Source organism: Meriones unguiculatus (assembly GCF_030254825.1).
Source record: "Meriones unguiculatus strain TT.TT164.6M chromosome 13 unlocalized genomic scaffold, Bangor_MerUng_6.1 Chr13_unordered_Scaffold_39, whole genome shotgun sequence".
NCBI lineage: Eukaryota > Metazoa > Chordata > Mammalia > Rodentia > Muridae > Meriones > Meriones unguiculatus.
The window spans coordinates 2,767,052-2,792,977 of NW_026843648.1; the positions used below are offsets into that span (position 1 = coordinate 2,767,052).

The 25,926-nt window shown below is 43.3% G+C and overlaps 1 protein-coding gene across 1 annotated transcript in view; it reads right to left on the minus strand.

The window, feature by feature from the left end:
- Nucleotides 1-2,807: 2,807 nt before the first annotated feature.
- The window catches only part of LOC132651041 (zinc finger protein 431-like), a 37,977-nt gene continuing 14,858 nt past the window's right edge, over nucleotides 2,808-25,926 (minus strand). Inside the window, exons 4-5 of the mRNA XM_060376353.1 lie at nucleotides 3,288-3,437; nucleotides 2,808-3,045 (exon numbers count right to left, since the gene is read on the minus strand). Of these exons, the coding sequence (XP_060232336.1) occupies nucleotides 2,808-3,045; nucleotides 3,288-3,437 (388 nt within the window). The remainder of the gene's footprint in view (nucleotides 3,046-3,287; nucleotides 3,438-25,926) is intronic.

A 25,926-nucleotide genomic window follows, 5' to 3' on the forward strand; every position in this document is an offset into this window, starting at 1 on the left:
AAGGGCATGAGCCAGACAGGGTGGTACATGCTTGTAATCCCAGCATTCAGGAAGCAGAAGCAGGCAGATAGTTAATTCGAGGCCAGCCTGCTCTACAAAGCGAGTCCAGGACAGCCAAGGCTACACAAACACTGTCTTGAAAAACAAAAAATATTATAAAAATGAATATATTATATATAACATAATACATAATATATTATTTATAATAATGTATATATATTATAAAACAGAAGTATTACACAGATTGGTAATGACAATTTGCCTTAAACTGACAAATGTGTTTAATTCAGCTCTTCACACCCACTCAAGGATTCCATTCTTAAAAACATGTGCCTGTGTATTAGATGTATTTGTCTATGTGTCTATAATGTATATGTCTATGATGTATTAAAGTGTCTAAAATATATAGACTAAAATACTAATAATGATTATGAACAATGAAGGTCTCAGGCCCTCTGAGCCACACTGTTCCAGCTGCACGTCCATCTGTCTGTCCCCCTGCCTCTGGCCAGCAGCTGCTCCCTGCACAGCATGAGGGTGCTGAGTCTTTGTCCTGGCACAGCAAGCTGGCGTGCAGATGGGGGGAGCCTGGATAGCATCTGCAAAACGCTTTTTTTTTCTCTTTCTTTCCGCTTTCTTTAAGGCTATGTGCTGACTCCCACATAGGAGAACTTACTAAACAGCTAGTACTACTTCCACCACTCTCGGGGACCACGCGTGACTAACAGCAAGGGGCGCTAGGGACCCACTTATGGATGCTAGGGCCCAGTGAGGACTTGGGCTCCAAGCAGAGGGTTTTCCAGAGATGTGCAAACGTTTTGTCATCTTTACCTGAGTAGCTTTTTAATACCTGCAGCTGTAACATAAACTCTACTTACATTTAGGTTATGCCTTAGCTTAGGTTCAATGAGGAACCCCATAAAATTGGGAGTATTTTGTGCAACCTAGCAGACCCAGTCTGGCCTAACTACTGGGGCTCACCCTACCCAACCTGGTCTGGCTGCCACACAAGCTAGTGAACTCCCACCCAGGACACTCGTTTTGTGCACCCAGATGGACAACAGAGCTCGTGACAGAAACATAACTCAAGCATAAGTCTCTATTTCTTGTGGAACTTGTTTTTTGTGCTCAGGGACATCTATGTCTCTTTGATGCACTTAAAAGACCTGCTACTTTCTAGGACCATGGTATAACTGATATCCTGAGATGAATGGAGAAGGACTCAAAATCCCCATCAATTAAATCATAACAGAAAGCTTGATGAGTCTCAAGACAAGATAAGAAAGATGCACTGTTGTCCCTATAAGGAGGAAGAAAATGTCATCGGGAACTCCTTATGAGAAAGGGAGGGAAATTGTCAGCTAGTTTCACACTAAGTGACAATACCATATTTAGAACTGCCTGACTAAAGTCGCCATTAGAATAGATTGACTAAAGTGCTCTGCCATTCTCCAAGACCTGTGTCATCCCTACCGAGAAACACAGGAGTACAGTTCATGTGACAGCAATGACACCTAGGGCTGCTGAGTTGGCTTGCCAAGGAAAAGAGCTTGCAAAGTGTGGTGACCCGATTTTGAGCCCTAGAACCCACATAAAGATAGGAGGCCAAAAGTTGTCCTTCAGCCTCTGCATGTAAGCCAGTGTACATATACGCATGCACACATAGACACATACACAACAAATATTTTTTTACAAAAATAACCTCTGCATCTTCAAGTCTTTGATGATGGCAATGTCTGTGGATTTTCCCAAAACCACAGCTTTCCTTCTGACTTATTATGTTAGAGAAAAGGGAAGACTTGGGGTGGGAACTTTTAGATAATATTTTTCACCATGGCACTTACTACACAGGCATGGCTGGAGCTCCTGTGCGAACTGAGCCTGTAACGTCCAACTAAGCTCCTGTGGGAACTGAGCCTGTAACGTCCAACTATATATCCTGAAAGGGAAAACGCAAGAGCCAGAGCTCCATTGGACTCACCAGGCCTGCACTTGGGTCCTAACCACCTGAGTGCACAGTGGCATTCTGGGACCTTGGAAATCAGCACAAGGAGGGTTTGACCTCTCATGAACAGAGATGTTGGCTTGCACCCACACTGCAGTTCTGTCTTCCCAAAACAAGAAGTAAGACCTCAGCACTCCCAGGCCAACCCAAACCAAGACCACTCTTCCCTAGATGCATGAACAGAGAATGAATCAGCATTGAGAAAGTTTATTGGTTTGATTTTTCCCAGATCATATATTTTAAGTAAATAGATTATAAGAGTATAATGTCTTTTCTTCTTCCACTAACAGTAATCAGGCGCTCTCCACCTTACAAATATACAAACACACGCACACACAGAACCAAACAACATTATACCTGGCTGAGACATTCACATCTTAAAATAGGGGATGGCAACAATATAATTTCCTTTAAAATGCCTTTAATACAATATATAACAAACAAAAAATATCTCTATGTATTTGAAGTTACAAAAAAGCCCACCTCTTGGCAGCTACAAACTTAAATATGATAGTTACCTCTGGCTGTACAACAAGCATTGCACTTTTCCTCACTGGGTTTTAGAAAGTTCAAGTAGTAATGAGGCTTATTAAACCCTTTGAGAAACCACTTTATGAGCAGGCAAGGCAGTGGCTCAGACCCCTGCCCGGAAGAGTAACAGTCTGTACTCAGCTTATGGAGTGAGCCTGGCTTGATCTTGGGTTCCTCTGCCTCCCCTAGTGGCAGCCAGGCAGATCTCTGCAGGTTTGTCTCAATACGCACCAGTGTGAAGCAGACACCAGTGGGACACTCGCTGTACTATTCATTGCTGCCACCCGTCCCCGGAGGCTGTTGTTGCCTGTGTCTGCTCTTGGGAGGACACCACAGTCTGGGCCTGGAGGACCTCTGGCAGGGAACGCCGGCGCCGGCGGCCATAGCCTTGAGGGCTGATCTTGTTTTGGGTGGCAACAGCGTCCTTACTTTTGTCTGTTAACTGGCAGATCCGTTGGGCCAATTTCTGCAGTATGCAGGTCCCTAAGCAGCATGGAGAGCTAGGGGAGCTGGGTTCATTATTGGGCAGTAGCGTTTGAATGCAATATGGGCTATGCTGGAAGTGCTGTGGAGAAAAGACTCTTGAAACTTAACCAACCAGGGCTTTGGTCCTAACCACCTGGGACCAAGGTCATACAGAACCCGAGGGATCTGTGACCTGCTCCCTCACTAGAGCTGCAGTTCTGCCTGGACAATCCTCTTGGGGCCAGAGTAGTAGAGGGAGCACATCCTCTGAAGAGGACATAGTTACCTGGCTTGTGGGGATTTAGATGTGCTCTCCTTGACCTGGACCAGAACAAGAGTTGAGGTAGAAACTTTCTCCTCACCAGCGAGTCCCGAGGAATTGGTGCTGGATGCCTGCAGTTCCATCTCTCCATTGCTTAGCGCCCGCTTATCCCATCTAGAAAACACAAGCAGATGCATTTGCTTGAGTTCAAGTGATGTCTCGGCCAGCTCCCATCTCCACTTCCATCTAACCCCTCCAGACCATTCCTCATTGTTGTCTGACTGCCATGTATTAGGACTGAAGAAAGCACTGCCCCAACTCACTGCAAGGACACATCCTCTGGCTGTGCAGCATCCACACTTAGGAAGGCGAGTCAACCCAGGAACATCAGGATGATGGAAACCAGCTTCATTCTGTGCCGATGCTCAGATACCCTGGAGAGGAGCAAGAAGCTGAGGGTTTTCAACCGGGCCAGCTGCACAGCCCCAGAGCAGAATGAAGAGTGGTGGCAGGAGGGGGAGTAGCTTGGCAGCACTCTGCCTGATTCTGCTGATTTTCTGTCCCTGGTGCAGAGAGGCACCCTGAGGCTTTGGTGCTGGCCAAGTGGGTGACAAGCAAAGCAAAGGAAGCCAGAGTGCCAGGCTTCCAGAGGTCTCCAACTCAAGTCCTAGGATCCGGCCCACAGATCTCAGATGAGATCCAGCTGGGTGCATGAGTTAGACCTGGGAAATGGGTGTGCTCTGCAATGGATCCCTGTGGGATCCACTTGTCCAGATCTCCAAGCTTTGGGGATTTGGCAAAGCCGCATCTAACGCCCCAACACACTGGAGACCAGCGGTCCCTACCTGCTGAAGGAGTGAGTTGTCAAGCAATAGGAGAAAGTTTGAGATGTCTGGCTGACCCTGGCAAAACCCCCAAGTCCAAGACTCACTGCGATGAGAAGCCAGGAGCGTTAACGCTGGAGCTCTCCTGCCTAGTGTCACCAAGAAACCGCTGAACAGACAAAGCCAGCTCTAGCATTTTATACACTCAGAGGCTGGCGGGGCTTGCTCTGCCCTGGAGCCTTCTTTTTCCTCCAGCGTGCTGGCTTCTAAGATCAGACCTGTCCAGAAGCTTGCTTGTGGGTATAGGGGTAAGGGTAGAGGTCCCTTGTGGCCAGGCATCTCGGAGATCGGTTTTGAGAGATTAGACTGCTGCAGGACTTCCGCTGCCTTATTTCCTGGCTTAGGGTTCAGGCAGTGAGAAGGAAAAGAAAGCCAGAACTTGGATTAGAGGAATCCTTTTCCTTGAAAGACTACACCCCAGGGTGCTAGTCTGAGCTTTCAGGATAGAGCTGCAAGAACTGGGGGACAGGCAGGACACGTGGCTAACCTAGACCTTAGACTTGGGGAGTTGTGGCCTCAAATGGGCCTTGCCCCCTGCCAGCTTAGCACCTGGCTGAGCCTTCATCCCTACCTCTTCATGCGGAGTACACCTGGAAGGGTTAGGTCCTGGCCAGCAAGATTTCATAATAAGGGAAAAACTGGAAACAGCTGAATTGAAATTTAGGGTTTGGAGAGGGTAGTTATCTTAAGATTGAGAACTCACATTCCTATTTGGAAATACAGGAATAGCCAAAATTAGGAAGAGAGATAGTTCTGGTTTCCTCCTAATACTATTAGCCTTATAAGGCTGTGACCTGAGAATTGGCCTGACTACCTTTACCCATTGCAAACGTAAGGACTGACTGACAGGGAGAACACTAGTACTGCAGGTGTGCTACTTGTTGTCTCTTTTGATCTTATACATGCTTCCAAACTGGGGTTCTCATGTATCAAAATGAAGTTTGAAGATTGGAAGTATACTGCCCAGTCATACTAAAGTTGGGAAGCTTTAGAGCCCAAACTTGAAAGACAGCGAGCGGTGTGGGTGAGAGGGCTCAAATTTTTCTGTCTGGGATCATCATTCTCATCAAGGGGGAGGAAGAAAATTCTTGCCCCCGCCCAGAGGTATATGCTAATTCATGATGAATCAGCTCAAACACTTCTGCCTCTGATTTGTGATCTTCATGGATCCTTGAGTTCACTTTCTTCCCTTCTAGGGCCAAATAGGGAAACAAGGCATAGCTCTGCCTTGTTTGGTATAGCCTTGTCTGGCATAGCTCTAGGCAATTTTCCTAGAAGGTCCCTGAAGTTAAAGATATGATCTACCCAGCTGCTAGCCTCAAGTCCTAGTGATCTGGACACAGATAAGCTCTGTCTGATTCATATCCTGGCCAGCAGATCTCCAACATTCCTACCAGATCTGAGACCCCACACAAAGTCAGCAGGCCACTGTGTCCCATGGACCTTGCTCAAATCAAGGCCTGGGTTGAGCGCTGCTGGCTCAGCCCAGTTATCACTCTCCAGAATAAACCATGGACATTGAACCTGGGGGGGGGGAATGGCTGCACTGAGGTTACTTATTCAAGGAATCTTCCTAGAATAGGAGACCTGAGTTCCACCTGGAACAGAGGACAGATTCCAGGTTCTGCTTCTGGTAGGGGCTTGAGATATGGATATAGAAAGCGCTGTAGCTTGATGAACTGGCCCTCATTAGGGCCTTCTGGGTCCCATGACAGTCAATGCAGCAGCCCCACTAAGGTGGTGGTTTGTCTGCACCATCTTCACTATAGTTTGTCTGGCTTCTGTCCCTTTCTTCGACCTTCCTTTCACTTTATCCCTGGATTAACTGTCAATGCACCCACTGTCAGTCTCTCTGAGGATGTGACCTACCTGTCATGAACTTCCAGCTGGGCTTGAGCCACATCAGGTCTTACTTTCATTTCCCTGGCCCAGTCTACCCAAATCAAGGACAGCCGGATGTTGGCTCACAGCCAGGGTATGTCTCATAAGCTGAACTCCTCTCTCTATCCTCTATCAATCTTGAGGGTTCTGTGTGCAGAAAATCCTGCCAGGCTGGACCTCGTTGCCTCCTTGCTGCCTCTCTGAGGAAAGTCAGTGACTTGAGGTTAGCTCTGGCTTTAAACAATGATCTCCAAATATGCTCTTAGATGAAATGTATTGTATATATTATTATTATTATTATTATTTGGTTAGGGAACCGTGTATCCTAGTCTGGCCTGAAACTAAACAGCTATAAGATGACCTTGAATTTCTGATCCTTCTGCTCCATTTCTTATCAACTGAGCTACACCTCCAATCCCTCAAACTTATTTTTTTTGAACGTTAGGTGGCTTCAATAAGGAAGTGAACCGAACCCAAATGGGGAAAGCTTGGCTCCACTGAGCTCCTGGGTCTGTGCCAGTGTCCTGGCAATGTGCCAAGAATACCCATCTGAGTGCTTTGGCACTTGCCTTATTAGCTTGGCTGCACTTAAGAGATTGTCACCTGAGGACCAAGCTGATTCTTTTTTAGGTGAGGTCTCAGACTGGCAACTAGAAAAATTTTGTTAGAAAATCTTAGAAAGCACATGTATGATTGTGGTTTGCATGGGTGGGGAACCTCTGTCAATGTGCTCCCCAAAGTGCTAAAGGATATAAGCATGGGGAAAGGGGAGGGGTAGATGAGGAATTCACCATGTCTGGGTATCTACCCCTCCCCCCCAGAAAATGAGTTGCTTTACTTAATCACCAGTGCAAGGAAAAAAATAACTAGAATGCATCTGGGGTTCAAGGTTTAGAAGTGAGTCGGCAGGAGTCCTTTTGGCAATGTTTTCGCAGAATTGTATCCATTCAATTGCAATGTCTGTAAATTCACACTGAGCAAGGAAAGCAGGGAAGGGGAGGGGAGGGGAGGGAAACAAAAAGGAGGAGAAGGGAGGAACATGTTCAAACTTTTCCTGGCAAGAAAATAAAAAGGAAAAAAAATCATGCTTAATGAAGTTCCACCTTTTGTGTGTGTGCCCAAGAATTCTGTTTTTTTTTATTTATTTATTTATTTTTTTGTTAGATATTTTTTAACTTTTATTAATTATACTTTATTCAATTTGTAATGTAATTGGTGATGATGTGAAACTCACATGTCAAGGACACGTGACTTTATTAATGTCCACTTGAGAGAAATATGTGACACTTTTCCTGAAATAAGAGTCTTGGACACAGGAACTGTCATTTCTAATTTTTGTATTTACAGCTGCCCAGATAGAGGCACATAGGCCTGCTCAGCTTTTCTCTCAAGCAGGCTGTCCACTTGGCCCTTTTTATTTTTTTAATTTTTTAATATTAATTACACTTTATTCACTTAGTATTCCCCCATAATCCCCTCCCTCCTCCCCTCCTGATACCACCCTCCCTCCCGCTTCTTCAAGCATGCCCCTCTCCAAGTCCACTGATAGGGGAGGTCCTCCTCTCCTTCCTTCTGATCTTAGTCTATCAGATCTCATTAGGAGTGGCTGCATTGTCATCTTCTGCGGTCTGGTAAGGCTGTTCCACCCTCAGGGGAAAGCGATAAAAAAAGGAGGCCAATTAGTTCATGTCAGAGGCAGTTCCTGTTCCCATTACTATGTAACCCACATGGACATTAAACTACCATGGGCTACATCTGTGAAGGGTTCTAGGTTATCTACATACATGGTACTTGGTTGGAGTATGAGTCTCTGGGAAGACCCCTGTGTTCAAATTTTCTGGTTCTGTTGCTCTCCTTGTGGAGTTCCTGTCCTCTCAAGATCTTACTATTTCCCACTTCTTTCATAAGATTCCATGCACTCTGCTCAGCATCTGCTTTGATAGTCTTCAGGGCAGAGCCTTTAGAGGCCCTCTGTGGCAGGTTCCTAAGTTGTTTCCTGTTTTCTTCTTCTTCTGAAGTCCATCCTCTTTGCCTTTTGGGATAGGGATTAGCATTTTAGTCAGGGTCCTCCCTCTTGATTAGTTTCTTTAGATGTACAGATTTTACTAGATTTATCCTATATTATATGTCTATATGAATGAGTATATACCATGTGCCAAGAATTCTTAAATTGTGTTTATGAGTACATCCTTTCATTATATTTACAAGTATATATTTGTGTGTGTGTGTGTATAGAGAGACTATATATATATAGAATATATATATACTCTAAATGCTTGCTGAATAATGGTGTTTCAATGTTTTTCCCACATTTCAACTGAATTATTTTTGGGCCCTAAATCTAAACTTAATTCTTATCAATATTTGGAGGTTTTACTTGTTTTTAATGTGTGGTTTAATTTTCTTAGTTAACAGAGTGTACATAGTCCATTACATCAGAGTCATCATATTTGGGTCTCTAACAAAGTAATGAAAAGCAGTAAATAGTAATAATAATGTTAATGACTAAAGTGAAAGTAGCTGAGTACATAGAACAATGATCTCTGGTGCTCTTTTCAGACTGGACATTTTATACTGAATTTTTTTTCATGACGCCCCAATTCTGTTAAGCTTAAGGCTTGATGACAACATTCTCTTGAAAACAAGGTTCAAGATGCATCCTGAAGTCATAACATCAAATGATGTACAGAGAGGATATAATCACCTTTGCAGATATGGTCTCGCAGAGATAAGTATGGTAGAATGCAAAGCCCAGGACACTTTCTGAGGATATGACTTCTCATAAAACCTAATGAAAATATAGATTATTCCCAGAAAATGAACATGTACATAAAACCAACTACATATAAAGCAGGTACAGAGTAAATGTCATGAGAGGGAGCAGGTTAAAAACTAACACCAAATAAGTATCACTGTTGCTGTGTCTGGAATTTCTATCTTGTTTGGAAGGCAGAGACAGGAAGACTGTTAACCCCTGTATTTAAGGCAGTGCATCTGCATAAAGAAAAGCAATGCTTTGCTTTTCCTATTCCTTTTTTTCTCCTCCCCTTCCTCCTCCTTCTTTACCTCCCATATGTGAAGCAAGTGTGTTCTACCTCTGAGTTGTTGTCCTAGCTTTTGTACAAAACAGGCAGATACAGATAGTGTTTGGATATAATAAAGCCAGATGCTAAACCTCACTAAAGCTTAAAGGAAGTAACTTGTTATGGGATAAATTAAAGAGAACATAGAGAAGGCAATGAAGGCAACAGGCATAGAGGAGGCAGTAACAGCAGTAACAGAACAAGATAACAGCAGTAACAACAGTAACAGAACAATATAAAAAGACTTCAAGAGACGTTTATTACAGATAGCACAATGGCTGGCATTAACAAATAAAATGCTACATGCTCCCATCCTCTAGGTGGGAATTCTGTATTACTATCAGATTATGAAGATTTTGTTCAAGGCATTTACTATTTAAAAGGTTATTTGTCCTTCTGCAGATAGTTACTGTTTGTGAATTAGGTACCCAATATTGTGCTAAGTCCTGAACACACAGAAAATGATTCATGCAAATACCATTCTTTCCCTATAAGCTTACAGTCTTGTGGGGTAATCCACCATAAACAAACCCATAGACCATGCATAGAAATGTATACATCACCATAAAATCCACTATGAAACCTAAAGAAAAGCAAGAGGGACCTAACACCCCAGAAGGGATAAAGAACATACATATTTAAAAGCCCGGAGATGAGAACATTTTATTTCCATAGGGGAAATGAAAGGTGAATTTTTTTTTGGAATATTAATGGGAAGAAAGTAAGAAAAACAACAACAACAATAATAATAGTAATTGCCGGAGCCTGCCAACAGAGTTAAATGGTTCTTGAGTCGGGAGTGAGGAATGAAATTAATAAACCAACAGACAACACATAGGACCTTTCTGAGAGGCTCTAGTGGAAGCTAGATGCTTTACTTTATTTCAGACTCCTTTGAAATCATGCACTTACCCTCTGAAACTCTAGGTACCCAACCAACTGTTTCTTCTATAAGCAGCCTTGGTCATGATATCTTAGCACAGTGATAGAAAAGTAACTAAGACAAGGGGTTTGAAAACAGGAGAGAAATTATTTGATGTACACTTATCTCAAAGATCCTTTTTTCCTGTAAAATTAATAGTAAGATTTCAGAAATTTAAAAGCCCTTTAGTACAATGAGTTAAATTCATAAGGAGGTGAATCAAGAGGTGTGATTTTGACAAGGTATCCTACCTGCTGTCTCAAATAAAAGAAGCTAGACTTGGAAATTCTTCACTAACTCTAGTGAAGGCCTGGAAAAAGCAGTCTTTCTGCTGAGACTTAAATATCAAAGTAGCTGGTAAAACCACGTGGTTCCCAACAAGAAATATCAAAGATTAAAGAGGAAGCGAGAGGGGCCAAAGAGATGGCTTAGTGATGGAAAATACTTTCTGTGGGGCTGGGGAGATGGCTCAGACGTTAAGAGGACTGTCTGCTTTTTGTCATGAGATCAATTCCCAACAACCACATGATGTTTCACAACCATCTATAATGAAATCTGTTGCCCTCCTTCGGCATGCAGGTGTATATGAAAACACAATATTGTATACATAATACATCTTAAAACGAATCGAAACATTCTCTGCTTTTTTTTTTTGCAGAGTTCCTACTATGTCCATGGTTGTTAACAATCTTCTGTAGCTCCTGTTACAGGAAATTTGATGCCATATGGCCTCCTGGGATATAAGGCACACATGTGGTACACTTATACATATAAAAGCAAAATACTCTTAGCACTCATCTACACAAAAGATAAAAATACAGCCCCTCAAAAAGAGAGAGAGAGAGAGAGAGAGAGAGAGAGAGAGAGATCAGCAGGCATGGTGGCACACACTGGATCTCAGTGAGTTTGAGGCCATCCTGGTCAACCAGAGCTAGTCCAGTCCAGGCAAAGCTACACAGGGAAATCCTATCTTGAAAAGCAAAGCAAAACAACAACAAGACCAAACATCAGGGAGCATCAGGGAGCATCAGGGAGGTCAGGAATGAAGGTCAACCTCGAGTATATGAAACTCAGTCTCAAAAACAAAACGGTAGCAGCAACAATAAAACAGCACAAGAATCTGAGTGCCTGAGATGCTTTGGGACATTCAAATTTTTATCTTAATTCCTGGCTACATAGGAAGCTATTGAAGAGTGTAGTTCTTTGAATGAAAATGACCCCTACTATCTCATATGTTTGAAAATCTGGTCCCCCATTGGCGGAACAATTTTGGAAAAATTAGTGAGTGTGATCTGGTTAAAGAGGTGTGTCACTGTGGGTCGGCTTTGAGGTTTTAAAATCCCACACCATTCCCAGTTAGCTCTTTGCCTCATACTTATAAATCAGGATGAAAGCTCTCTGCCACTGTTCTCTCTGGTGCTCTGCCTGCCATTCCTGTCTGCTACTATGGTCCCTGATGTGATGGTCATGCACTTACCCTCTGAAACTCTAGGTACCCAACCAACTGTTTCTTCTATAAGCGGCCTTGGTCATGATATCTTAGCACAGTGATAGAAAAGTAACTAAGACAAAGGGTTTGAAAATAGGAGAGAAATTATTTGATGTACACTTATCTCAAAGATCCTTTTTTCCTGTAAAATTAATAGTAAGATTTCAGAAATTTAACACACACACACAAACTTTTCTGTGCTGCCCGGGGATGGGTCCATATGGCATTGTTCTTGATTCCTGGTGTAACTTAAAGGTGAAACTTACACAATGTCCTGAGCCCTTGGTGTCCTCAAATTCCTCACCTCAGAAACCCACTTAGCTGGCACCAACCTTGACTTTCAGATGGAGAAATATATCTACAAAAGGAAGAGTGATGGTATCCACATCATAAACCTGAAAAGGATCTGGAAAAAGCTATTCTTTGCAGCTAGGGCTATTGTTACCATTGAGAACCATGCTAGTGTCAGTGTCATCTCCTCCTGGAACACTGATCAGTGAGCTGTGCTGAAATTTGCCACTGCCAATGGAGCCACTCCAATTGCTGGTTGCTTCACATGTGGGCTCTTCACTAACCAGGTCCAGCAGCTTTCAGTGCCACAGCTTCTAGTGGTGACTGATCCCAAGGTAGACCACCAGCCTCTCACAGAGGCCACTTAGGTCAACCTACCCACCATCGCTCTGTGCAACACAGATTCTCCTCTACACTATGTGGACATTGCCGTCCATGAAACAACAAGGGAGCTCACTCACTGGGTCTTATGTGGTGGATTCTGGCCTTCAAAGTACTCCACATGCATGACACTATCTCCCATGAGCATGCATGGGAATTCATGCCTGATCTTCACTTCTATAGAGACCCATGGGAGATTGAGACAGAGGAGCAGGCTGCTGCTGAGAAGGCTGTGACCAAGGAGGAATTCCAGGGTGAATGGACTGAGCCAGATCCTGAGTTCACTGCCACTCAGCCTGAGGTGGCAGAATGGTCTGAGGGTATGCAGTTGCCCTTTATACCCATACAGCAGTTCCCTACTGAAGACTCTTCAGCAGCTCACACAGCACAGGCCACCTAAAGAGTTAGAGCCACCACTGAGTGGTCCTGAGCTCATCTGCAGACCCCTGAGCAAAGGGGAAAAGGTGGAAGAAAAATAAAGTTCCTAAAACCTGAAAACACACACACACATCTTTTACAAACAATAGTTTTGAGTGTTGGGTGTAATGGTATACTCCTGTAATGCTGGCTCTTAGGAGGTTGGGGCAGAAGGATTGTGAGCTTGGGCTATATAGTGAGATCATGTCAACAATAATGACAAGACAACAGCAACCAGAGATTGTTTTGAGGTTGGGGCAGATAGCTCAGTGATAAATCATGTGCTAAGCATGCACAAAGCAGCTCTAGGTCCCTTTGTTAGCTCCAAAATACCAAAAACAAAAGCAGAGTATCTGGCCTGAAGAGATGGCTAAGAGGTTAAAAGAACTGATTGTTCCTCCACAGGTCCTGAGTGCAATTCCTAGTGACCACATGGCAGTTGACTGGTATCTGTTGCCCTTTTGTGGTATTCAGATGTATATGCAGGTAGAGCACTCATGTACATAAAAAAAAAAAACAATACAAATAAAGCAAAACAAAACCCATGCTGGAGATATGGCTCAGAGATTAAGAACACTACCCACTCTTCTAGAGGTCCTGAGTTCAATTACATTCAACCACATGATGACTCCCAACCATTTATAATGAGATCTGATGCTCTCTTCTGGCACTGTATATAAATAAATAAATAAACAAGTATATCTTAAAAAAAAAAAAAGCAAAAGCAGAGTATCATCTCAACTAGTGAATGTGGTTGATGGGCTAGAAAAGCAGGAAGGGAAGAATGGTGGTAGCATCCAGGGTAGAGCTTTGCACCCAATCTCCTCACCATCTGCACCCTCTCCCAACTCCAGTGTGCACACACACTGTACCAACACAGCCAGCTTTGTGGAAATGCACCCTATTCAAGTGCCTCAGATCTGCCCTCAGAGGATCCTGCCTTCCTTCTAATGTACTGCTAAAACTCCTAAAATCCTTAACTTTTGAACAAGGGGTCTTTCACTTACATTTTGCACTAGACTCTGCATATTATGTAGCCAAGGCCTGTTTACCAAACATGCAATCTAACTAAGAGCAGCCTGCAAAGTCCCACAGTACCGATTTATATGGTAGCCACTGCAGGCATGTGCACTTCCAAAAAAATGTCAAGACTCAATGGCCTAGGACACAGTCTGTAATCTATCTCTCAATTTCTCTTTCCTGTACCCCAAACATACTTTAAACTGAAAATGATGTGCTTGGTACACAAACTTTTTCTTTTCTCAAGACAGAGCTTTTCTGTGTAGCCTTGGCTGTCTTTGTAGGCTAGGCTGGCCCTGAACTCACAGCGACCCACCTGCCTCTGCTTCTCTGAGTGCTGGGCTCACAGGTGTGCCTCACTACTCCCAGTTTACAGAATACTTAATTTTAAGATAGGGTCAATAGCCTGCTTTTTGGCTTGGAATGTAGCTCAGTTGGTATAGTCTTGCCTTGCATCCATAAAACCTTTCTGTAATCTCAATAAGGAGGTGCAGTCAGGAGGAACAGAAGTTCAATGTCATCTTTGTGTGTTTGACTAGGTTGAGGCTAGCCTGAGATATGTAAAACCTGATCTTAAAAAATAAGTGTTACGTATATATAAAGCCATCTTTTACAGACATGGAACCAATGAACAGGGAAACAGGTGAGAAAGATATTATAAACTATCCAGATGGGAGATAACAATGATGTGAGAGTGAAGTGGACATGTGGGAAGTAGGAGCAACAGGACTGGATGACGAATCTGGGGCTGAGACAAAGGTCAGCATCAAGGGTAGCAGTCATTAAGATTCTTGCTTAGGCAACTGAGTAGTTTGAGATGTGGCAATGCATCAGATAAATTTCCACCACAGCTCTCAGTCTCCTTTGTTATGGATTGGGAGAAGCAATCTGAAGGGGCCCTGGTTGTGCCTACAGGATATACAGTCAAATCCACCTCTCAGACGGCCTGCCTGAACTGTAGTGGCTAATCACAGCAAGCACTTGCAATGACCATACAGTGAAACCACTTATCCCACCACAGCCCACTGGGGGAGTACCAGGGTGAGAAATTCTCCCTACTAGGAATCAGCTCCATCTTGTCTTCTAAGGCAAGAAAGGCTGTCATTTCTCTTGTGTAACTTCATCGCTGTGCTGTATAGACTTCTTCCCTTGCGAGTCCCGGCCCTCAGCAAAACAAATCTGGACTTGTTACTGAAAGAAGGGTGGGATGGCCTTTAGCCAACCTCAGCAATCAGGCTGCCTTGTCTGGGCTTATCACTTTCAGCAGCTTGGGTGAGAAGGCCAAGTATAGCTTCAGTGGATGCTAATGTGTTTGTGTGTAGATCAGAACACGCAGTACCTTTAGGCCTTTACCTTATGTCATGGGAAAACTTCATTTACAAAACAGTCATTTCAGTGTCTACTAGTCTATCTAAGACCTTAATAGAATAAATATACTCAGGAAGATAGTGCTCAATTCTAGGTTTGAAAAACAACTTTGATAAAGAAAAAAGAAAGAAATTAACATAAACTTGAAGGGTGGGAATATAGCTTAGTATTCGAAGGAGGAATAATGATTACCTTGGGTTAATGTCAATATTTGCAAACAGAATGTAAACAATATGCATTTAAAGAGTAAATGGGGGCTGGGGAGATGCCTCAGTGGTTAAGAGAACTTTGTTCTCATCTAAAGAACCAAGTTCAGTTCCTAGCATCCATGCTGGGTAGCTTACAATGGCCTCTAACTCCAGCTCTGGGGGCTCTGCCACCCTCTTTTGGTCATCACAGGCACACACATACATATGTCCACACACAGAGTTACACACACCACAGAAAATAAACATAGATCTTCAAAAAAGGTAAAATGAGAACCCTACCATTACATTACAAAGTCAACCCAAAATGGATCAAAGGCCCAAATATAAGAACATATAAAATATAATTATGCATAGTGGATCTGCATGATGTTAAATTCAACAATGTTTTCTTAGATATGACACAAATCAAAGAAAGCCAGTAAAAGTTTGGACTTCATCAAAGTAAAATACTTTTGAGAACCAAAGGGCAATATCAAGAAGATAACATGATAGTCTGCAGAAAGAACCTCTGCAGAGTTTATATTTGATAGAAATCTAGTTTTTAGAGTATACAAACACAACAAAAACAAACAGGGCTGGGTTAGGGGTATGGCTCAGTACAGCAGGGTTTGCCTAGCATGAGGGAAGCTAAGGATTAGACCCTCAGCAGCGTGAGTAAGGGTGTGGTTAGGCAAAGGACTTGAACAGAAATTTCTCCAAGGAAGATTTAGAAATGGCAGACATACACAAGAAAAAAATGCTGAATACCAGGAGTCATTAAAGAAATATAAATCAGGAGGAGAGTAAGACATCTATCTACTCAGCTAGACCTGGTGGCTAATTCCATGTTTTTATCCTCAGTATTGGGGCTGAAAATTAGGCAGGAGGATCCAGAGTTCAAGAGTAAACTAGGTTACAGATTAGTTAGGTCTCTAGAGAGACCCTGTCTTAAGAACAACAGCAGAGGTTAATAATTCATACGTATTGTGCCAGGCGGTGGTGGGGCACTCCTTTAATCCCAGCACTCACTCAGGAGTATGAGGCAGACAGATCTCTGAGTTTGAGGCCAGCCTTGTCTACAGAGTAAGTTCCAAGACAGACAGGGCTACACAGAGAAACTCTCTCTTAAAAGCAAGCAAACAAAAATTAAACCAAAACAACAAAAACCCCAAACAAACAAACAAAAAGTAATCCATACCTCTTAAGATGTCTATAACATTAAAAAAAAAAAAAAAACAAGAAAACATGTGTTCACAAAGATATAAAGTGAGAAATAAAGTTAGAATCCTTGTTCAGCACTGGTAGGTAAAATCATTACCATATGGAATTCACTACTGTCTAGTAGTGCTACTCCTAAGGATGTACCAAGAAAATTGCAAACTGGTACTCAGATACTTTTTTTCTTTTAAGATTCATTTATTTTACGTTTGTGAGTGTTCTATCTGCACATACATCTACATGCCAAAAGAGGGCATCAGATCCCATTATAGATGGTTACAAGCCACCATGTGAGTGCTGGGAATTGAACTCAGAACCTCTGAAAGAATAACCAATGCTCTTAACCACTGAGCCATCTCTTTAGCCCCACTCACATACTTTCTAAACATGGTCATGGTGCTAGACAGAAACAATGCTCCAAACCATCAGTGGATAAAAAAAGCCTGGTTTGTACATACAGTGGTGGGTTATTTGACATTAAGAGAGAATGCAGTACTGATGCTCAGATGTAGTACAAGGCAGTCCTAATGATACAGCAGGGATAAAACTAGGAAACAAGCCAGGTGGTGGTGTGGTGGCTCATGCCTTCAATCTCAGCACTCAGGAGGAGAAGCAGGCAGATATCTGTGAGCCCCATAAATTTATTCAATTGCCCTTTTGTAGTAGATCAACTTGGAAGTTAACACCTGCTTCAGCTACCAGAGCCTTGAGACAAAAACAAACAAACAAACAAACAAACAAAAAAACAGTGAAAGTCAGGCGGGCAGGGCTCCCCGGGGAGAGACAGGACCATTTCAGGAGTATCCCGGGGATCCTCTGTTCCTAGGTGGAATGCAACTCCCTCAGGCACTCAGGTGAAAGCCCAAGCTGACCTCCCCCAGCACAAGCAGCCCAGAAACCATAGGCGCCTGTGAAGATTGCACAAGTCTTTTCCTCCCCCGCCAGCTCGTCGGCATGTTTTAAAATTCCCATCTGCACAACATAAACAAAAAACGTGCAGCAAAAACCTCGGCGGTGCAAATTCCAAGCTTCCAGCTGAGGGCGGGAGAATCTCATCCACGCTGCCAGTGGCAAGCAGGCAGCAGAAAACGGCAAACTTTCCAAGTGACCCCACGCCCCTCCATGCCCTTCACCCCAAAAGGGAGAGAGAAGGCAGAAGGAAAGACCCCCGCTCCAGGAGAATAAAGAATAGGGGAGGGGGGCGTTGAAGCAGAGGCCCGGCCTCTAAGAGCTCAGCCTTGGTGGCAAGAATGCGCCCGGCCGCCCACTTCCCTAGTAGCAAGTCCGAGCAGCCTCGGAGGAACCCTAAGGCCTGAGCCCTCTCGGGTGGGTGGGGGAGGAGCTTTCGCTAGGCACAGCGCAGGCGCAGTGCGCGCCTCCATTGTCCAGCGTGACGTAAGCGCCATTGCTATGGCTACAGAAGCTGAAGGGAAAAAGCTGAGCTCTTCCGGGCCTGGTGGGCAGCAGCGGCGAGGGTTGCCGACCGGAACCCTCTTCCCAGGCACTCGTATAGTGGACTACTTCATCGTGGTAGGCTGAGACCAGGAGAAGCCAGGTAAGGGTGTGGGGAGGGCGCTGCCTCTGCCCCCGGGCTCCGCCTCCGCCCTCAGCAGTCAGAGATGGCTCAGAGGTTAAGAGCACTGGCTGCTTTTCATCATAAGTTCAAGTCCCAGCAAGCGCATGGTGGCTCACAAGCATCTATAATGAAATATGTCGCCCTCTTCTGATGTGCAGGTGTACATGCAAACACAATATTGTATACATGATAAACCTTTAAAAAAATAAAAACATTCTCTGCTTTTCTTTTTTTTTTTTCTTTTTATTTGCAGAGTTCCTAGCATGTCCATGGTGGTTGACAATCTTCCTGTTTCAGGCAATTTGATGCCATATGATCTCCTGGAATATAAGGCACACATGTGTTACACTTATATACATGCAGGTAAAATACTCTTATCACTCATCTACGCAAAAGATAAAAATAGCCCCCTCAAAACAAACAAACAAACAAACAAAAAAACACAAAAACTGAAGTCAGTGGGCCTGGTAGCATACACCAGATCTCAGTGAGTTCAAGACCATCCTAGTCAACAGAGCTAGTCCAGTCCAGGCAAAGCTGCACAAGGAAACCCTGTCTTGAAAAAGCAAAACAAAACAAAAACAAACAAACATAAAAGATCATAAAGCAAGTGTTGTGACACATGCTTGTAAATGGAACATTAAGAAGGTCAGGAATGAAGGTCAACCTGGATTATATGAAACTCTGTCTCAAAATGTAACAGCAGCAACAACAACAGCACACAAGAGTTGTCTGGGATGCTTTGGGACATTGAAATTTTTTATCTTAATTCTTGGCTATGTAGGAAGCTATTGAGGAATGTAGTTGTTTGAATGAAAATGACCCCTACAGTCTCATATATTTGAAAATATGGTCCCCCATTGGTGGAAAAATTAGGAAGTGTGATCTTGTTAAAGAGGTGTGTCACTGTGGGTGGGATTTGAGGTTTTAAAATCCCACCTTATTCTCAGTTAGCTCTTTGCCTCATACGTGTAGATCAGGATGTAAGCTCACAGCCACTGTTCTCTCTGGTTCTCTGCCTGCCATTACTGTCTGCCACCATAGTCTCTGCCGTGATGGTCATGGACTTACCCTCTGAAACTCGAGGTACCCAACCAACTCTTCTGTAAGCAGCCTTGGTCATGATATCATTGCAGTGATAGAAAAGTAGCTAAGGCAAGGGGTTTGAAAACAGGAGAGAAATGAGAAATGCTTTGAGGTACACTTATCTCAAAGATCCTTTTGTCCTGTCAAATTAATAGTAAGATTTCAGAAATTTCAGGCCTCACAGTGACCAGACCCAGAAGGCAGAACCTACTCGAGTGGGGAGGGGGAGGGGCTTGTGTGAGGCTCAGCGCAGGAGGAGTGCGTGCCTCCATTGTCAAGCATGACAGAAGGGCCAGACGCTGAAGGAAAAACGCTGAGCAAGTCCTGGGCATGGTGAGCGGCAGTGGCGAGCGTTGGCGACAGGAACCCGCTTCCCAAGCGCGGTGGCGGCGGTCTTGGCTTGGCTAGCTGACTACTTCATCGTGGTAGGCTGAGACGGGGAGAAGCCAGGTAAGGGTGTGGGGCGGGCACCGCCTGGGCTCCGCCTCCGCTCCCGAGCTCCGCCTCCTCCCACCCAGGCTCCTCCTCCACTCCGGGCTCCGTTTTCGCCCACCGAGGCTCCGCCTCCGCCACCTGGCTCCGCGTACAACCCTGGACTCCGACTCCGACTCCGCCCCCGGGCTCCTCCCCCGTCTCCGCCCTGGGCTCCGCCTCCGTTCTCAGGCTCTTCCCCCTCCTCTGCCTCTGGGCTCCGCCTCAGCCCCCAACAGCCTTCCAGTGGGCTAGGTGGTGCTGGGCCTGGCATCCAGGCTGGGAGGCAGGGAGGAGAGAGGGTTGGGTCCCGCGGAGGAGGAGCAGCGGGTCCACGGGTGTTGGCCATCCCGGAGCGGTTGAGCCTGGCTGACTGTAGGCGTGTGAGGGACCCGCAGGACGGAGGTCGCAGGGCTAGGCCGCGGCAGTGCAGCCAGGGTCTGGCGGGCTGGGCAGGTTGGGGGAGTCTGCCACCATCCTGCCAAGAGCTTCTGTAGAGGCTGCTGGTACACCGGACTCCGCCGCCTGGGTGAGGAGGCAGGAGCGCATTTTGCAGAGGTCCTAGGGATACACTTGTGCCCTGCATCCTGAGTAAGAGTGACTCTGGGGCCAGTCCTCCCAGAAAGGAAGTGCGGAGAGTCGGGTGCTGCACAGCCTTCATGTGGGTTCCTACAATTAAACTTAAGTAATGAGGCCTGACAGCAAGTGCCTTTTTCTGTGGATCCATCTTGCTGTTACATATTTTCAGTTACATTTTTCTTTTTCCTTTCTTTTCTTTTTTTCTTTTTCTTCCTTTTTTTTTCTTTCTCTTTCCTTTTTCTGAGACAAGGTCTTACTATGTGGCCCTGGATGTACTGGAATTATCTATATAGATGACACTGACACTCATAGTGACCCACTTAGTTTCTGCTTTCCAAATACTGCAATTAAAGGTGGGCTTGTGTGTGCACACACATAAAATGGGAAAATCTGAATAAGAATGGTGGCTTCTTATATGATACCAGCGTCCTAACAATGATACTGTACTGTAAGGATGCAGCTTGTCTGCTGAAGATAACGTGGTAAAGGGATCCATGGTGTCTCTTATTCCTTTCACTGTTGGTAAATCTACAACTTTATCAACATAAAAACTCCAGAAACCCACCATTAATCCCAGCACTCAGAGACGCAGAGGCAAGTGGATCTCTTAGTGTTCAAGGCCACCCTGGCCTACAAAGCGAGTCTAGGATAGCCAAGGCTACACACACACAAAAAAAATGTTTTCTTGAAAAACAAAGAGTCCAGAAACCGTAAAGAAGATAACATGTAGTTTAAGTATCTTGATTTTTCCTCGACATTGATGAGATAAGGAAGTTCTTCGTCTATACAATTTTGGAAAAAACATACTTTTTAATGATAGAATCATATTTCTGAGGATCAGCTTCATTGACTTTATTATTTTGAATACTTACTGCTTTCAGTTTTGTGCTTTTATGCTAATGTTATTATTTACAAGGACATAGCTTTAAAATCACTGATTTTTATGACAGCTTGATAATTCATTATTTAAAACTATATTTTTTGGGGCGTGGTGAGATGGCTCATTTGGTAAAGTAAGTAGTTGTTGTGTAATGAGGGCCTAATCGCTAGCGCCCATATAAAAATAGCTCAGTGATGCACAGCATCTGTAACCCAAGGGCTGGGGAGGCAGAGACTCCTGGAGATTCCTGGCCACATAGTTTAGCTGAATCAGTGTGCTTCAAGTTCTGTGAGGACATAAGGTGGACATTAATGGAAGAAGACACCATGTCCACCTGTGTTCTCTACACTCATATACCCACATACATTATCTCCCCCCAAAAAAACCCCTCATTTTACTTTATATTTGGATGATGGTGGAATAATTAGAAAGTGTAATTTGTCTCTAAAAGAGAAAGTTACTTATTTAATTACCTTCACTTTTCTTACTGTTACTTTGTTTTAGTTTTATTGAGATTTGTCTAAGTTGAGTGATGACTTATTTTTTTTTATATTCCTTCATGTTTATTTTTTGTTCTACTCTTTTAGAAATAACCCATCCAGCTGGGGATGTAGTTTAGAAACAGAGATCTTCTCTAACATGTGCAAGGTCCTAAGTTTTAAGAAATGGCACAGGCAAAAATTATTTGCTGGCAAAATTCTTTATATAGATTTTATTAAACTATATTAATTTACATTAATAATCACTTGAAGTCCTGTATATTTTAAAAATCAGTTGGCTTCAGTGTATTAGAAAAAGTATTCAATATGGTTTGCAACTATTAAGCCATATATTGCGGGTGACATAAGCAAAAGTATGTTCTTCCATAAGTAAAATACTGTATTTTGAGACTGAATTTGTGTGTGTGTGTGTGTGTGTGTGTGTGTGTGTGTGTGTGTGTGTGTACACCGTGGCATATGTCTAGAGGTGAGAGGATGACTTGCTGGAATGTGCTCTCTCCTACAAAGCATGTTCTGGAGATCATCAGGTATGTCTGCAAGCACATGCTGAGCTGTTTCTATGGCTTTGAAAATGAGAGTTCTTAAGAACCAAGAATTAACAAAATTGTGACTCAAGAAGGACCTGTGTGAAGAAAGTCAGGAGTACTTGCTGTGGAAATGATGGTGTGGATGCTAGAGTTAGAAAGCTGAAATTAGTAAAGCTTCATGATAAATTAATGTGAGGGCTGTAAAAAAGTGGTTGAGAGCAGCAAAGATTCTAACCTGGGTAACTGGTATATAAATTCAAGCAAAGGTAGAAATAACTGAATTTAATCTTGGACGTGTTAAATATGATTGTTTTTAATCAAGATGGAACTGTTATTTGAGTGTTAAAATACATGAGCCAGGAATAAAGACAGGTGATGATTAGAGATTTATTTAGCAGTTATCAATAACCAGTTTTTTTGGTCAGACAGCAAGAGAGGAATGTGTAACTTAGCAGAATTACAGGCAGGGTGCAGGGAAGTGGTTATAATTTCAGTTGAGGATCTAATGATGTTCTCCTGACCCTTTTGTGGGTAATCATAGCTGCTGTCATTAAGACGGTAACAGTCACATCATGCCCTGAATTGTGATCATCACCATCCAAGTGAAGTGTGAAAAGATAGAGCAAATAGCGACTAACCATGAAGATCTGGGAGTCATCAGCACAGACAGAGCTGTGGTTTGTGTAGATGTCCTCAGAATTTTGTCACAGAGATAGGAAAATAAACGACCAGGGCCCAGGCTTTGAGGTACACCATTGCTTAGGGGATGAAAGAAGAGGAACAGCAAAAGGATTTGGTGGACTTTGAAGAGACCTTCAACTCTCCCTAATAGATATTATTCTTCTTATATGTGATATGTACCCTACTTTTCTTTAGCTACATGGCTGTGCAGAAGAGAAAGATTGCTTTCAAATTAAAACTATTTTTTAGATTCCTTTTTTTCTTTTCTTTTTTCTTCGTTTTGGACGGGGGAGAGAGTCCTCAAGGCAGGTTTTCTCTGTGTGTGTAGCCCTGGCTATTCTGGAACACTGAAGACCAGTCTGGCCTCATACTCACAGAGGTCTGCTTACCTCTGTCTCCCAAGTGCTGAGATTAAAGGTGTGTATCACCTGATGAGCAGTCAGTACTCTTAACCACTGAGCCAACTCCAGCTCTCTTTAAAATTTTAACAGATATAATCATGTGACTATGTCTACATTAGTTGAATATAAATGGAATGACAAATTCAATGTTTCAAAAATGTTCTAAGGAGAAGAGGGTGTGTATTCCCAGCTTTTCTTTACCTGAGACTGGAGATAAGCTGGGCAGTGGTGGCTCAGGCGTTTAATCCCAGAGTTTGGGAGGCAAGGCAGAAGCATTTGGATCTCTGAATTAAAGGCCAGTCTGGGTTATAGATCTAGTTTCAGGACAGCCAGGAAACCTACAGAGAAACCCAAACCAAGCAAGCAAGCAAGCAAGCAAGCAAGCAAAGGACTAAAAATCTAGCAGCCATCTTGGGTAGGAGTAAGAGAGCAAAGAGCTAGAAAGAACTTGGATGATGAATGACTAACAGTAGGGTTGCTATAGCAGGTCTAGATAGCTGCTTTGTGTTTGTTTGTTTGTTTGTTTATAACATGATAATTAATAACATATGTTTAAATCACTATAGATCTGAGTTTTTAGTTTCATGATGGCAAAACAGGTATATGGTGACAGGATGGGGTTATTAGGATCTATGGTCATAGATAGTGAAGGAATGTTTCCCAGTGTCCTGGTTAGCCAATTGAGACTGTTGAAAGGAACAGTTTTTGAAGAACTTTGTGGTTGAACATACAAATGATCTAGTAATGATCTAGTAATATACAATGTACAGTTAAGAAGGAGAAAGGAAAGTCTCCCTCCTCCCTGTGGTCTCCTATTTTTTCTTCTGAGTATTTAACTCCATCATTGAATGGCAAATCATAAACTGCAAGTTTACTCCAGTGGATGGTGTATTCTTTTGAGAATTTTTACAGGGTTTTTTTTTTTTCTGTTTTTGTTATTTGTTTGTTTCCCCAAGACAGGGTTTCTCCATGAAGTCCTGACTATACTGGAACTTCCTCTGTAAATTGAGACTGCTCTCAACTCAGAGATCTGCCTTTCTACTAGGATTAAACGTGTGTGCCAGCACTGCCTGGAATATAAGATCATTTTTAACTCTGATTTTTCTTAGTTAATTGTTGTTTTATTAGCCAAATTGCAGAATATTGGTAGAAGAAATGATAAGAATTGAGGTTAGCTGATTAAACACCCCATGTGAGTAATCTCATTGTTTTAGGTATGAATATATGTTTGGAAAACTTTGAATATATTTTATTAAAACTTAAAAAGACCAGCTCCATGTACTAGTGTGGTCTGGCTTTTTCTTTCTTTCCTTCCTTCCTTCCTTCCTTCCTTCCTTCCTTCCTTCCTTCCTTCCTTTTTACTTTTGAGACAGGATCTCTGTAGCCTAGTCTGTCCTGTAACTCATTGGGTAGTTGCCACCAGTACTTGCAAACTTTACAGTTTAAGAGGAAAATACAAAGGAAGTAATTTTTTTGAGACAAGATAATTTTTTTGAGACAAGATAATTTTTTTTGAGGCAGGATTTCTCTATGTACCCTTGGCTGTCCTGGTCTCACTTTGTAGACCAGGCTGGCCTGGAACTCACTGAGTCTGCCTGCCTCTGCCTCCCTGAGTTGCTGGAATTATAGGCTTGCACCAAAATACCCGGCTTCTAATCTTTATTTATTTATTTATTTTTCAATGCAGTTTATTCAGGAACCTTGAACAATCATCGGACCCTGGGGAAAGCCAGCCCACAGCTTAAATAGCCTCTGGGTAGCCAACCCCAGCGTGCCACGTGGGCAATGCAGATAGGTCCACATACATGGAAGCAAGCCAGATCCTCGGCCTTAGCCAAATGTGGAGTTGTTCGTGACAGAGAGCACTCACCATTGGGAAGGTGGAAGGCAGAAACCAGCTCCATCTTTAAGGCGCGGCATTTTGCAGCTCTCTACAGTTCTCCCTTTTTGTTTTAGACACCTCAGGCAAGAGTAGAGGTCTGATCTCTGATATTAGAAATAAATTGGGACTTTGTACCGATGTTCATTTAGGTGTCATCCACCCAAAGAGCATCAGACCCATCCAATACCTTTTTCTCAGAGGCGGGACCTGGGGCATCAACCTGCATGCAATCAGACATGCTCTTCTCTGGGTCTACAGCAGCTGACCCTGAGTGCAGTGCTTAGCCTCGCATCCTGAGCATAACATTTTAGCTTTTTATGGTAGCCAACCATTCTTGGGGAGACTGTCCTGCTTCAATGGCTGTAAAGGCCTGAATGATCATGGCTGCATTACGCTGTTATGAGACTCTAATCTTGCACATACACCACAGGCAAACCAAGGAGACCAACACCAGAATGCCTGCTAATGCTCCCATGCCCGCCCATTCCTTCAGATGATTCATGGCTGCAGCAATCCATGGTGATAATCCTGTGGCTAGTCCTGCGTCCACTCTGGTAGAATTTACTGTGATAATGGCCCTTCTGGCTTTCATAGTCTCTGTTGAAAAGTCAGGTGTGATTCTAATGGGTTTGCCATTATATGTTACTTGGCCTTTTTCTTTATTTAAAAAAAAATATTTTATATCCCTCTTTCTCAGTTTATTTTATTTTCACTTTTTATATTTCAGATTTTTGAGATGGGGTTTCTCTGTGTAGTCCTGGTTGTCTTGGAACTCAGATCTGCTGGCTTCTGCCTCCCAAATTCTGGAATTAAAGACATTGGCCTAATTCTGTTTCTTAATGATGTATTACATAAGAGTTACAAGTTAGTTTTCCAGCATTGGAGCTGCTATAACAAAGTGTCATAAATTTGAGGGCTTAAAACAACGGGTGGTTATT